This window comes from Branchiostoma belcheri, unplaced genomic scaffold (assembly GCF_001625305.1).
Source record: "Branchiostoma belcheri isolate BF01 breed outbred unplaced genomic scaffold, Haploidv18h27 scaffold118, whole genome shotgun sequence".
NCBI lineage: Eukaryota > Metazoa > Chordata > Leptocardii > Amphioxiformes > Branchiostomatidae > Branchiostoma > Branchiostoma belcheri.
In genome coordinates, this window is record NW_017802580.1 from 447,087 (window position 1) to 461,716 (window position 14,630).

Genomic DNA, 14,630 nt, shown 5'->3' on the forward strand with positions numbered 1-14,630 from the left:
TTAGGTAGAAGTACAGTAGATACCCCTTGCGTTGTCTTTGGTGTGATCTGTCTGTGGGCCTGTGTAGGACGTGTCTGTTGACCCTTGACCGCGCTGAAAGTCAAAGTTGTCCTGATCGCTCTGCGTCCAATTGCAGAAATTTGTCTCAAAGTCACAACGGCCAGAATCTGATCAGGAATACCCAAGTCTGATGTAAGTACGAGTAAATTTTCTTTGATCGATGTCAACATTGCAGTATTATTGCACATTCTGCACTAATATCTTTGCTTATGATGGTTGTATTGTGTGATCATCAACACGTCAGCTGCAGTAGTTTTTTTTTTCTTTTGATTTGATTGTCCTTTGCTACTTGTCAATTCACCAATGTATGATATGATTTCATGTATTCTCATATTGGTAAATATCATTAGTTTTGACATGCCTATGAGGCCATATCTATATGATAAAACTCACCGTAGTTACAATCATTCTCATCTGACCCATCCAAACAGTTGTGATTGAAGTCGCACTGATGTTCCTTGGAAACACACTCACCGCTATCACACGTAAATGTTGGTCCAGTCAGAAGGCACGTGTTTCCTGTGTAAGTACAATTCAGTCAAATCACCTTTCGGTCACATCTGGTTAGATGTTGATCGACCAGATCGTGATATAGTAACCACAATGAATTGAGTTTCCAAAAGAATGTTTAATCATTGCCTACAGGATCAATTTAAAAACAGTAATGTGTCTGGTGAGTCTGCAGCTAATAGCCTAAGGCCTTGTATATACCGTACATACATTTAAAAATATTTTTGCACTACAACTTGCAGTGGTTTATGTACACGTTCTCCTGTAATTACTGTAATTAATGAATAATACCTTCCATCTGACAGCCAGGAGTTAGTGATATGTCATCCACCGCAATGTGGCCTGAGTGCGATGATCCAATTGTACCTTCAAAAAGGACCTATCCTCGCAAATTAAATCAAATTACTAGACCAAGGACCATCTTAACATTACAACTTACCATAATGACAACTGACTTGTCCCAAATAGTATATTTCAATATTAAAGATTTAATCATGTGGTAGTAGGATATGTTTATGCCAGGAAAACTTTTAACAACTTCAACATAAAATCACGTAAGAACATCCCACGAAGCCCATTTTTGGCCTTGACAATGCCCATCACTACGACAACGTGTCTGCTAAAAATCGTGAACCTCGGATCATGCCTTCAAAATTTATCGTGCATAATCTGCCAAACAGTGCCAAAACGATTTCATAGCCTTCTTGTCGAAGGCAAAAATAGAAAGAAATTTAACATATTTCACCTGGAATGAAACATCGGAGCGTATATCAACTGCTTCCCTTTCCCATGCTGCAGCAGGCGCATATCCCCCCCCCCCCATAGCCGTGTCTTCCCATTGATGTCGCTGATGTACAACGTTAACTTGCCAACGTCTCTGCCAGACATGAAGTGGTAGAATCGGATCTAGGTGGAAAGGGGTCACAAATCTTAAGACACTTTATTCTCTAAACATTTTTTGTTTAATTTTTTTTTTAATATGGTATATCTAAAACTCAGGAAATTGATATAAATCCAGTAGGAAATTTTCTTTCGATGAACTCAAAGCTCATTGGAGTATAGGTATACTTATATCACTACTGAACTGATGGTATAAAGTTCCAGTAGTGGCATATGATGTTGCAAATAACATAATACATTGTTGACCAATGGCCATGCCTAACTATAGCACTTAAGACAAGTGCATGTGACAATAAAAGTGCCATCCAGCTTTAAAGTTAATATACTGATACTTACTACGCAACTTCCACTGCCTGTAGGTTTGAATGGTTGAGGTAATACTATCCTCGCTATGTCGTCCTGTTTTCTGGGGATCCTGGCGTCCATGTAGAGAAAGAATCCATCTAACGAGTTATAACAATAAAAAGGTAATAGAAGATTTTAACTCCCTGGGAATTCGAAGAATTTTAAAATGTACTGTTCCTCAACTAGATGGACACTATCCTTACCAGAGAATGTAAGAGACACTTTTTCTAGTACATTGTTGATGCAGAAACTAAATTGAAAAAGATCTGTCCTCAAACCTTGGTCTCCGTTGTGATCTTGTTGGTTGAAGGTGGCCTCATGTCCTCTCAGACGAGTCCAATCAAAATCGTCATTTGTTGGCTGGATCCAGTCGCACAGGCCATATTGGAAGTTGCACTTTCCAGGAAAAAGAGCTGTAAAGATATGAAACATGTGTAATGGGATTGGTAATTTTAAAAAGGAAATGATTTCGACTAATGCTATATCTAGTGACTGCATACATGTATCTAGCACACCATCGGTTAGCCATTATATTGTATATACTGTATTGTATTGCATTGTATTGTATATATTCACTTACTACAATTGGTTTCATCGCTGTTGTCTCGGCAGTTTGATGTTAAGTCACAGTCAAGTCCAGACGAAATGCAGTCATCATTAGAACAGGTGAATTCATTATATTGGCATTCCTTTTGATATCCTGTACAGAGGAAAGAGAATTCCATTTAGCATATATAATGTTTTGTGCGCATAATTCCTGCCAACAATTGATTGAATCCTAAAATAGATAGCTTATCTTAATAGAAGCATCCACAAAAGTAATACTATACCGGGTTAAGATGATGATTTTTTAATTATTTTTAAAGATAATGAGACTGATTGTGCTCATAAGGTGATGAAGACCAAGTAGCTTATGATATTACACGTACTACAATGCACTATTGGCCAATTTGAGATACATAGATGTTAGATATACTATCTTTGTGCTTACACTAGAAAATATCTGATTAAATCTTACCACTGCAAGCCACAACTACATCGTTTGCATGTGTGCAGTTGCCGGTATTTCCCCATCCGTTGTTAGAACAACCGGTGACATTGTTTTCAGTTCCTGCACAGACGACGTTGCTTAGAAGAATGGGTGTACCGCTATCTCCTGGCAAATTATTTGTCCTGGAATCGCCCTCCATGTACCCAAGCTGTCGGCACGCCATTGTGGAAGTCGCTTGGGTCCATCCCATGTCGCAAATTGTCCCCCAACGGCTGTTATGGAAGATTTCCAGTCTTCCCTCGTAGAAGGAGTTTGCAACGTAGATGATTCGCAATGATCCTTCCTCTGTCGAAAGACATCGGTGAGGGCCAATGGACGTATTCAAAACACAAATCAGTTGAGGACACAGGGAGTCAATGAGAGATTTCAGTAGAGTACTGATTTATTGTAACTTTTAAGGGAAAATAAAATCTATGTCAACTGTGTATAGTGATGGGTTGCAATTTCTTCATAAATATTTCACTCACCTTAGAGGTCTTATAGAATGGGGAATATTGGAAAGGTGCAATCTATGTAAAAACAAGGAGGCTCAATTGAAACACCCTTGCTCATCAGGCCGGGCTAAGAATAAGGCTAAGAAGAACATAGTAATAAACTTCATGAATACAATTGATTAATTACCTTCTTTAAAACATCCGGATGAAAAGATTATGTCATCAATGCCGATGTCACCATAGTCTCCAGTGCCACGCCAACCTTCGATGATAACCTAAAACATGAGACATTAAGGCCAAGTTGAAATTTTACACGCTAACTACAATTGTGCCTTAATTTTCAATCAGGGTGGCGTCTTGTTATTGTCACGTTTTCAAACAATTAATCTAAGAGGATATAGTGACACAGCTGTATGTACTATAACGTGTACATTCAAGAATCAATCAATCGCCATCAGGGTCTGATGCATGGATACTGCAGACATGCATGGGTTTCGCCAGGTGGATCTACTCTCGGAGGGGACCCTCCAGCCAGTTCTAGTGACGTCAGAACCAGTGACGTGTATAGAAGAACCGGTCTTTCCACCTTCCTCTTGGCAACCTCTTGGACATTTTCGATGTCATCAGTGGAATTAAAGGGTACCTCATCGAAATGTTCACTCATTTTAGTGCAAAAGATATAGTGGGGATTTTCAATATTTATCTTAATCATTTACTTGAAACTAGGACAGTCAACCGATACCTGAAACGACTGTGGTCCTGGCAACATTATCTGTTGTTCTTTCCACACATCACCATAGTCCCTAAAGTCTGTCCACAGGAGTGACTCACTGTTGTCCCAATAGCCCCGTTTGTAAACGGCAAGATGACCAATGGTGGATCCGTCCATGTGAAAATGTAGTGTCATCTAAATGTAAAGATCAATAGCAATTAAGTCGCATCAGCATATATAACGCATTTTCGTAATTTAAACTGAAAAGATGTACTATAATCAAGGAATTCAGAACGTAGAAATTAAAAAGTCTTATATTAACCAATAAATATATTCTGATTGACTATCAACAACCATGGTCAGGAGAAAACTAGCAGCAGGTTTGAAACCCTTTATTCATTTACCATTGCGGAATGCCAATGGAAACTAGCTATATATATAGCAACGTGTTTGGAAATCCCGCATGTATTTGCATCCAAACCTTATATATTTAAATGGCGGATTGGTAAGATAAGGAAGATTGTTGCAGAAGTATTCAGACGTACCTTGCACTCTTCTGATGCTGATGGTGTGATGACGGGTCCTATGATTCTTGCTATTTCATCTATCCGTCTTGGTGCTGATGTTTCTATGAACATGTAATGTCCTGTCTCTGGGGGTAATAATGATGCATCAATTAATTAAGAAAATTTTTCAAAATTTTTATTCCAAACCACTGTTACTTATATATGAACTTCACTTGTTTAAATGCGTTTACAGTTTTTTCAGAAACCTTGAGACCTTGAGTTTTAGTATTCAAAAAAAATATTTCGTAGGTGTTTTATGTATGTTTCCCAGAAGTATATGTAAAGCTTCAATTCATGCTGCGAATCTACGTACAATACAACACAGTGCTACTATATAAGTTTAAGTAAAGTTTTGATAATCTTGGCATCTAAGAAATCGGACGACTCTCACCCACCATTGCCATAAGTGTGGTCCGTTCGTGGACCTGTTCGAAAGCCTGACGGTCCACTTTTACGGGTCCAGTCAAAGTCGTCATCGTGCATCTGGGCCCAGAAACACGGCTTCTCATCTTCAAAGTTACAGGGAAGGGGATGTTCAATGACTATAGGAAAACAGCATAATTGCATCAGTTGTGATTTTAGCCATTGTAGCCATATCCGTAAAGTCTCGTGTGAATAAGGTCACGTGTCTGTAATCGTAACTCTCGCGAGATTACGTTTTGAAGTGATTGGTCATTATTAATCATCCCGAAGAAGGCAACAGTAGTCGTTGAAAATTTTATCTTTGTGTAATGATCCTTGTGTTCGAATAAATTTTAACCTTTTACTATGATAATGACTACCAACACAGATGAACTTTCATGATATGAGGAAGGGTTTTTCTGAATAAGTAAAAATCATACGTACAATGTCCCTCCACAAGTCTTTGAGAGTTCTGCGCATCGGTTGTGACTTGTAGAAGTTCCGTGACGATTACAAGCACATTGAAGGTTTGTACTGGTGGTATCATGGCTGAAAAATCATTCCAGTCATTTTAACATTGCTACAATGTAAAATATGTCTTAATATCCAAAGATATCTTTGTAACTACAAAGAAAGCCAAACGTTGATGGGTAAGTACATGTGTGTGGCGATTTATTTCCCTGGCAGTTCACATTCTGCATGAGCTTTCTGTACACGTAACGCCTTCTGTTCTAATTTTCAATAAGTGATATTTAATATTACTTTCAAACATTGATCATCAATTCAGCTACATTTGAAGATAAATGGTTGTTTCGAGATGATCTCTTAAGATACCAGCCGTACCTATATTCATAATCGTTATTATCTGTATGTATGGCACAACGACCCCTTTGTAGTTCTTCAATGTCATGTCACATAAGTATCAACGTTAATTGCCACTGTGGGGAAACACAATGCGGAGAGCCAGTAGGTTCTATGCGACCGATTCCTGGGACATTGTGTACTTGGATGGTTGAGAAAGAAGATAAAAAATGTTTCAAACCGACACAGCCAGTTTCTGTGAAAAACAACACCAGCATAAGAAAGGCACCCAATGCGATTTCAGGGCGGAAAACAAAAATATTTTGGATGAAGAAATCCGTCTTGTATTAACATTTACTGCCATTTCTTAGCGCATTTTCATCATTCCTTGCATCGTTTACCTCCCCCCACCCCCACCAAGCTACGTGAGGAGTCATATAGATAGCTAGAACTAGCCAACGATACGAAACAAGGCAATCGCTTTCCGTCAGTAACATCGCATTTTGCCTCACAGATGCTGTGGGTTAGGTTTGATTCAACTTACTACATTTAGAAAAGACCAGAAAATTGACCTAGAATCCTGTTTTACTGGTCTGAAATCGTTTTGGGTGGATTCAATAACCGCCAAATAATATGAAAGATGCATAGTCGGTTAAAGTTTACACTATTATTAGACGTATTTACATATACCTTTAAACATTGGCCCATATCCGAGCGCTCAGAAACAAACAATATGAACGTTGATAGATTCTTGATACGGCTAGGGTGAACTAAAGATACGTACCGGCAAGATATTAGAAATAACCTCGTTGATGTCGTCTGCAGCGTATCTTACATTAATCATACATCGTCTTCAGAATAATATGTCTCTGGTGCCGGTTGCAACATGTCTGTACTGACTGCGCTGAGGTATGGCCTGGCTTCCACCAGGGCAAATGAGATTCATTCAGGTGTGAAATTGACATCCATGAAATATTGATAAGGTTTTATGGCAATTATTCCAGCAATGGGCATGCTTTGCCGCAGATGAAGAAACGGCTGCTTTTGATTGCATAGCAAATTTCCTCTTCTGCTATGACACACATATATCTAATTGCTTAAAGGACCTACATTTGTTTACAAACTATAAGAATAATGCAGAATATTTGCCTCCCAACTGAAACTAGCGAGCTGATGGCGTCCATCAGCTATAGGGCATCGAAGAGTAACTAATCGATGACGTCATTTCCGGTGTGGCTAGGGACAGATCAGTAATGGGGAGGGTTGTGTGACAGTTAAGAATTCGATCGTTCAATTTCTATGGCTTTACCCTGGAAATCACTGGCTTCTTTTCCGTTTCTTCACTTACTCTCTTACATACACACGTACGATTGACACACAACACATATGATTGAGTGGATATTACATATTACAATGACCGAGTGGTGGTGGCACATGCACTGTCCCCATATTAGGACGGAAAACAGCAGTGGACGGGATGAAATATCTCTTTTTCTAGAAGGTTTATTACTACAAGGTAGATAGATAGATAGACAGATAGATAAATGGATAAATATAATTTACATGATAGATATGAACACGATTCTTTACAAAACAGATTTGAAGAAACGAAGAAATGAACAAATGTTTGAATGAGTAAAGAACTGAACGTGATGCATGCAGTTAAACAGGTTTCATCTCCTTTAATGTGTAACAAAGCACCATTTTGTTCATACACGCCATGTTTGGTCGATTTCACCTTAGGCAACTCACTCGCCTGTGTGTCACTTAAAATAAACTTTGACCTCGTCTCCTTTGTCAGACGTACTACTTTGTTATCATACACGCCACTTGCACGCCACTTCAGCTAAGTTTGGTTGATTTCACCTTGGGCAACTCATTTACTTGTCTGTGTGGCGTTTGACATAAACTTGAACATTTTACCTGCAACAACGGTCACTATGGTTTCCTTATGGTCTCTCTATATACGGTTAATTGTCGTGATAAAGACGATGTGTCATCCTTTTCTCTGCCGGTGTTCTGAGTTATACATAAAGAAACAAGTGATTTCTAGGCGGCAGAGAATGATTTGTTAAGGCCGCCAGCGACTCGCATTCCTGGAAACTTTCAGATCACGCACACTTAGCTTAACAGCAAACGAACTGTTTTCGACTCATCCACCTCTGAAGTTGCCTCACAATACAAGATAAAAGCGTTGATTTTCATTCACCCCTCTATGAAATATAGTTCTATTTCAAAATTTATGCTACGTCACAATGTCTATTCCGCAGAAACTGTGGTCAGCGAAAACTCATGTCTGGAGAAATCTCTAAACGGCCGCAGGGGAAATGGCCCATGGAGCATACTCTCTTTCATAGCCTCCAAATCAGGCTCTGAGCAGCATTTGGATATCCTTTTTGTTTATTCCAACACTGTTTTCTGGTTATTGGCGTGTTTGTTTGCCACTGCTTTCGTAATATCTGCAACTTTCAGACTAAGATAGCAATCATTAAACAGTGCGTAGGAAACAAAATGCTAACGACACAATATTCTGATAAGGAGGCTATTCTTCCACACCCTAATTTATGCACACGTACAAATGCTGTAACTACATTTACTGCTGAAGACCCCGTCTGGGGCGGTTCGGAACTTTAGTGGCTCCAACGAGAATTACAAAATGAGGTATGTAGGATATTTCAATGTTGTTACGAACGTTTTTGATAATGTTCTACTGCGTCCCGTAGATTTGCATTTATTGAATATTATTGCCTAGGTTTTCAATTATTTGCACGTTTGACTCGACAACTTCGGGAAGTGGGAGGGATACACTTTTTTATTAACTGTAGCCAAACTATTTATTCTATAGCTTCCATTTGGTACCAAACATGTGGATATCCAACGGTGACTTTTATCCGGATTCATTTTTTTAAGATGTTAAGCCCTGAACATAACAATACCAGGCTTTGTGACCCCGGTTCCTGCAATATTTCCCGCGAGGGTAAAAACTATGGTCTTTCCTTGATAAGAGGGTTACTAAAGCTGTCGGCTGTATGATTCACATTGTGATATTCTGTACAGAACACATGTTCCATTAGGAACTGTGACAAGTAAAAAGGGGACATTACAAGCAGTGATGTTTTTTTTTCTTTCAAATAACAAGAGGGAGTTTTAACCAAATTTGTTTCCACGTGATGGGTGGGGAGTTTAAATACTGAAAGAAAATTCCCAGCGGCGACTACGAATAGGTTGGATTTAGAGCACACGGCAGGGGTATTTTAATCGGTATTTGTTCTGCACCCCTCCCGACCTGCCTAATGGGTGTGTGTGTTGGGGGGGGGGGGTACGTGACGGCGTCCCAGTCCCAACTGCACATACATCCAGTAAACCTCTTTACGCTCTCCGTTAAACTCCCAAGTTTTCTCACTTTATCCTGCAAACTAACTACCTAGCGGCCGAACTTTTGCATCAAAGCTGGTGATTTTAGAAGCTTGGGCAAAAGGACCTTTAAATGAAGTAATATGGCGTGATAACGAACACACCCAGACCGACCTTTTGAGGCCATACGTGAGGTCACATACAGCATTACATCTGCATGAAATGATATCAAACCTGTTTTTCACTTTTGGTTGGGACACTGTTGAACTATGAACTTTTGACTTGGGGAGGCTGAAAATGAATTGTCGCGATATTCGGTAGTTGTGTAGGACTTGATAAGACCTCGAAATTGTTAGATTTTTGCCCCCCTGGCGGCTTATAAAGACATACCGCCGTTTTGTTTAGCAAATATAAAGCAGATCGAGGAAGTTTCAACCCACTTGCCTTCTTTCGCAGCCAGCACGGGTGAGGGTGTTGTGGGGGTGATTACGGAATATGTTTAATTGTGTAGTTTGATATGATATGCAAATCACTTTTTCGTTAAAGTTGTTTATTTTAGAATCGAAGCTTGGACTCGACAAAAAACACCTAAAATTAATTCCAGCACATTAAAAGAGTATGAGTCATAATGAACACGCCTAGAAATGGTGCGGGAAGCTACACATTAGGTCACAAACAATTACTTCTGCATGAAATGATGTTTTTAAAACTGCTCTCTCATGGTGAGGCACTATTGAACTGCGAAATTTTTAATTTGGTTTGGGAGACTAATTCAGAACGGGTAGGCATTAGCTTTATCTTCATTATAGGCAACAGTGCCATGTTCATTTGTTTATAATTATCCATCTACCAAATCTACCACATTTTTTTTTAAATTGACACAACAGGTGGGTATACCTTTTTTCAATATGTCACTTATGAGGCCAGACCAGCTTTAGTCCACTCTCACAGGGAAGGGCCCCCACTCTTTTTGAAAAGTGTAGTGTCATGAGTTCTTTAACGTTCTCAATGTCTGTCTCTCCTCAAACACTTGACCTCTTCTTCCACCTTTACATTTTAAAATAGAAGAAGTCCCTAACCGAAGGTAGATAGTCAAGTAAGGAATAAGGTGTACAGTACTAGTGACTTTCCCAGGGGAACAACACTTGGGACAGTCATAAATTAGAACCCAGAACTTATTTAGAAAAGCCTTGAGTGGCTTAGAATGTTCGCAGTCAACATCTTTTTCAGTCTAGGTACTGTACCGTTCAGACCTCCAGCTTTTTCTAATGTAACATGTTTCAGCTGCGTGTACATGTCCAGGGCTTGCGCGCGCGTGTAGGCAACAGAAATATTGAGGCCCCCATTCCACTAAGACGCCAGCGCTCTCTTTGCGACCTGAAATTGGCCAGAGCGCAAAGAGAGTGCCAATACACCGCCAAGTTCGCCATGCGAGCGCACTGAGTGTGCCATGAGCTCTATGAGCGCCGTCACCTCGGCGACTATTTCGAACCAACTCATACCGTCGCCGTGAGAGTACCATGGAGAGCGAGCTAACAATGAGCACCGTGAGAACGCCATGAGAACGCGCGGAGATAACGCGGACAAAGTTCTCAACAGTACAGACCTAGGCGCTTTCTCCGCGTTCCGGACAATTTCAGGTCGCAAAGGGAGCGCAGTGAGAGCACCGTCATAGGGGAATGGGGGCCTTACACCATTGATTTCATGATTTGAATATGATGCAGGATGTACAAGAATGACTTTAAAAACAATAAAACAAACAAAATGTATAAAATTTCTTTCTCCATTTTCTTAATTCGTTGAGTGAGCTCTGAAATCGTTGGTCGCCCGTAAACGTTGCTGACCTTTGAGATTTAGGTCACGCAGAGAGCGCAGGAAGGTTGCCGGAGAGATTCCACTTGAGCACGTCTTTCGTAAAGTTTTGCAATCCGGATAATTTTAGGTCGCAGAGAGAGCGCGGCGAGAGCGCCGCTGAGTGGAATGGGGGTATAACAGGTTGCAACGAAAATATTTCACACCCTAACCAAGAATGCCAACAACAAAGACGAGTGTTCCACACCCAAATTAGTGAAAGAGTGACGTACATACTTCAACTGCATATACTGCTGAAGACCCCTGCAACAACAGTCACTATGGTTTCCTTATGGTCTCTTTCTATATATTGTCGTGATGAAGACGATGTGTCGTCCTTTTCTCTGCCGTTGTTCTGAGTTATACATGAAGAAACAAGTGATTGCTAGGCAGCAGAGAATGATTTGTTAAGGCCGTCAGCGACTCGCATTGCTGGAAACTTTCAGATCACACACACTTGGCTTAACAGCAAACGAACTGTTTTTGATTCATCCACCTCTGAAGTTGCCTCACAATACAAGAGAAAAGTTGATCTTCATTCACCCCTCTATGAAATATGATACTATTTCAAAATCTATGCTACGTCACAATGTCTATTTTGCCAAAACTGTGTTCATCGAAAACTCATGTCTGGAGAAATCTCTAAACGGCCGCAGGGGAAATGGCCAATGTAGCATGCTCGCTTTGATAGCCTCCAAATCAGGCTCTCAGCAGCATTTGGATATCCTTTTTGTTCATTTCCACACTGTTTTCTGGTTACTGGCGTGTTTGTTTGCCACTGCTTTCGTAATATCTTCAGCCTTCTGACTAAAAGGTTTCGAAATAAATGAAATTAAACAGTGCGTAGGCAACAAAATGCTAACGACACAATACCCTGATAAGGAGGCTATTCTTCCACACCCTAATTTATGCACACGTACAAATGATGTAACTGCATTTACCACTGAAGACCCCGTCTGGGGCGGTTCGGAACTTCAGTGGCTCCAACGAGAATTACAAAATGAGGTATGTACGACCTGAGGATATTTCAATGTTGTTACGAACGTTTTTGATAATGTTTTACTGCGTCCCGTAGATTTGCATTTATTGAATATTATTGCCTAGGTTTTCAATAATTCGCACGTTTGACTCGACAACTTCGGGAAGGGGGAGGGATACACTTTTTTATTAACTGTAGCCAAACTATTTATTCTATAGCTTCCATTTGGTACCAAACATGTGGATATCCAACGGTGACTTTTATCCGGATTCATTTTTTTAAGATGTTAAGCCCTGAACATAACAATACCAGGCTTTGTGACCCCGGTTCCTGCAATATTTCCCGCGAGGGTAAAAACTATGGTCTTTCCTTGATAAGAGGGTTACTAAAGCTGTCGGCTGTATGATTCACATTGTGATATTCTGTACAGAACACATGTTCCATTAGGAACTGTGACAAGTAAAAAGGGGACATTACAAGCAGTGATGTTTTTTTTCTTTCAAATAACAAGAGGGAGTTTTAACCAAATTTGTTTCCACGTGATGGGTGGGGAGTTTAAATACTGAAAGAAAATTCCCAGCGCCGATTACGAACAGGTTGAATTTAGAGCACAGGGCAGGGAGATTTTAATCGGTATTTGCTCTGCACCCCTCCCGACCTGCCTAATGGGTGTGTGTGTTGGGGGGGGGGGGGCTACGTGAGGGCGCCCCAGTCCCTACACATAAATTCAGTAAACCTCTGTACGCTCACCGTTTAACTCCCAAGTTTTCCCACTATATCCTGCAAAGTAACCACCTAGCGGCCGAACTTTCCCGTCAAAGCTGGTGATTTTAGAAGCTTGGACAAAGGGACCTTGAAATAAAGTAATATGGCGTAATAACGAACACACCCAGACCGACCTTTTGAGGACATACGTGAGGTCACATACAACATTACATCTGCATGAAATGATGTCAAACCTGTTTCTTCACTTTTGGTTGGGACACTGTTGAACTATGAACTTTTGACTTGGGAAGGCTGAAAATGAATTGTCGTGATATTCGGTAGGTGGGTAGGTCTTGACAAGACCTCAAAAAATTCGATTTTGGGCCCCTTGGGGGCTTTTTATGGTACTGCATCGGTACTTCCGGTTTTGATATCTTATCGAGACAAGCTAGGGTCACGACATTTGGATCATACGTAGCTCTTGCATTTAAATACTAGTAAGTGACGTGATATTGAGCCCCCAAGTACCATGCTCTTGAAGGGCAAGAGCGTTTGTTAAAAACTTTTAAGACCTCGAAATTGTTAGATATTGTGCCCCCCCGTGGCTTATAAATTCATGGCGCCTTGTTGTTTAGCAAATATAAAGCAGATCGACGAATTAAGTTTCAACCCACTTGGCTTCTATAGCAGCCAGCGTGGTTGAGGGTGTAGTGGGGGTGATTACGGGATATGTTTAATTCTGTAGTTTGACGTGATATGCAAATCACTTTCGTTAACGTTGTTAATTTTAGAATGGAAGCTTGGACTAGACAGAAACACCTAAAATGAATTCCGGCACATTAAAACAGTATGAGTCATAATGAACACGCCTAGAAATGGCGCGGGAAGCTACACATTAGGTCACAGACAATTACTTCTGCATGAAATGATGTTTTTAAAACTGCTCTCTCATGGTGAAGCACTGTTGAAATGCGAAATTTTTAATTTGATTTGCCATCATTTGGGAGACTAATTCACGACGGACAAGCATTAGCTTTATCTTCATTAAAGGCAACAGTACCATGTTCATTTGTTTATCTATCAAACCTACCACATTTTTGAAAAATTGTCACGACAGGTGGGTATAACTTTTTTTTCAAATATCACTTATGAGACCAGACTGTAAGGTTTAGTCCACTCTCACAGGGAAAGGCCCCCACTCTCTTTGAAAAGTGTTCTCAATGTGTGGCTCTCCTCAAACACTTGACCTCCACTTCTACCTTTACATTTTATAATAGAAGAAGTCCCTAACCGAAAGTAGATAGTCAAGTAAGGAATAAGGTGTACAATACTAGTGACTTCCCCAGGGGAACAACACCTGGGACTGTCTTGAATTAGAACCCAGAACGTATTTAGAAAAGCCTTGAGTGGCTCAGAAAGTTCGCAGTCAACATCTTTTTCAGTCTAGGTGCTATACCGTACAGACCTCTAGCTTTGTCTATTGCAACATGTTTCAGCTGCGTGTACATGTCCAGGGCTTGCGCGCGCGTGTAGGCAACAAAAATGCTGAGGCCCCCATTCTCCTAAGACACCGGCGCTCTCTCTGCGACCTGAAATTGGCCAGAGCGCAAAGAGAGCGCCAATACACCGCCAAGTTCGCCATGCGAGCGCACTGGGAGCGCACTGAGTGCGCCATGAGCTCCATGAGCGCCGTCACCTCGGCGACTATTTTGAATTGACTCATATGCGCATACCGTCGCCGTGAGAGTACCATGGAGAGCGAGGTAACAATGAGCACCGTGAGTACGCCATGAGAACGCGCGGAGATACTAGTAACGCGCACAAAGTTCTCAACAGTACTGACCTTGGCGCTTTCTCCGCGTTCCGGACAATTTCAGGTCGCAAAGGGAGCGCAGTGAGAGCGCCGTCATATGGGAATGGGGGCCTTACACCATTGATTGCATGATTTTGATATAATGCA

At 40.7% G+C, this 14,630-nt stretch overlaps 1 protein-coding gene across 1 annotated transcript; it reads right to left on the reverse strand.

Moving 5' to 3' along the window:
• LOC109462511 (MAM and LDL-receptor class A domain-containing protein 1-like) lies at positions 1–14,580 on the reverse strand. Its single transcript, XM_019759064.1, has 6 exons — positions 14,514–14,580; positions 4,974–5,120; positions 4,558–4,664; positions 4,043–4,207; positions 3,488–3,575; positions 1–167 (listed from the first exon to the last, which is right to left on the reverse strand). The coding sequence occupies exons 1-6, from the start codon at positions 14,578–14,580 to the stop codon at positions 1–3; spliced, it is 741 nt and encodes a 246-aa protein (XP_019614623.1).
• Positions 14,581–14,630: the final 50 nt, after the last annotated feature.

What these genes read in the sequence shown, in the direction of transcription:
- LOC109462511 (XM_019759064.1), bottom strand. Translation starts at nt 14,580, where the DNA reads ATGACGGCGCTCTCACTGCGCTCCCTTTGCGACCTGAAATTGTCCGGA. An exon ending in CAGCATCAGAAGAGTGCAAG is followed by an intron (nt 4,208 to 4,557) that starts GTACGTCTGAAT and finishes CTTTACATTTAG; the next exon opens with ATGACACTACATTTTCACAT. An exon ending in ATCCGGATGTTTTAAAGAAG is followed by an intron (nt 168 to 3,487) that starts GTAATTAATCAA and finishes ATTCCTGATCAG; the next exon opens with ATTCTGGCCGTTGTGACTTT.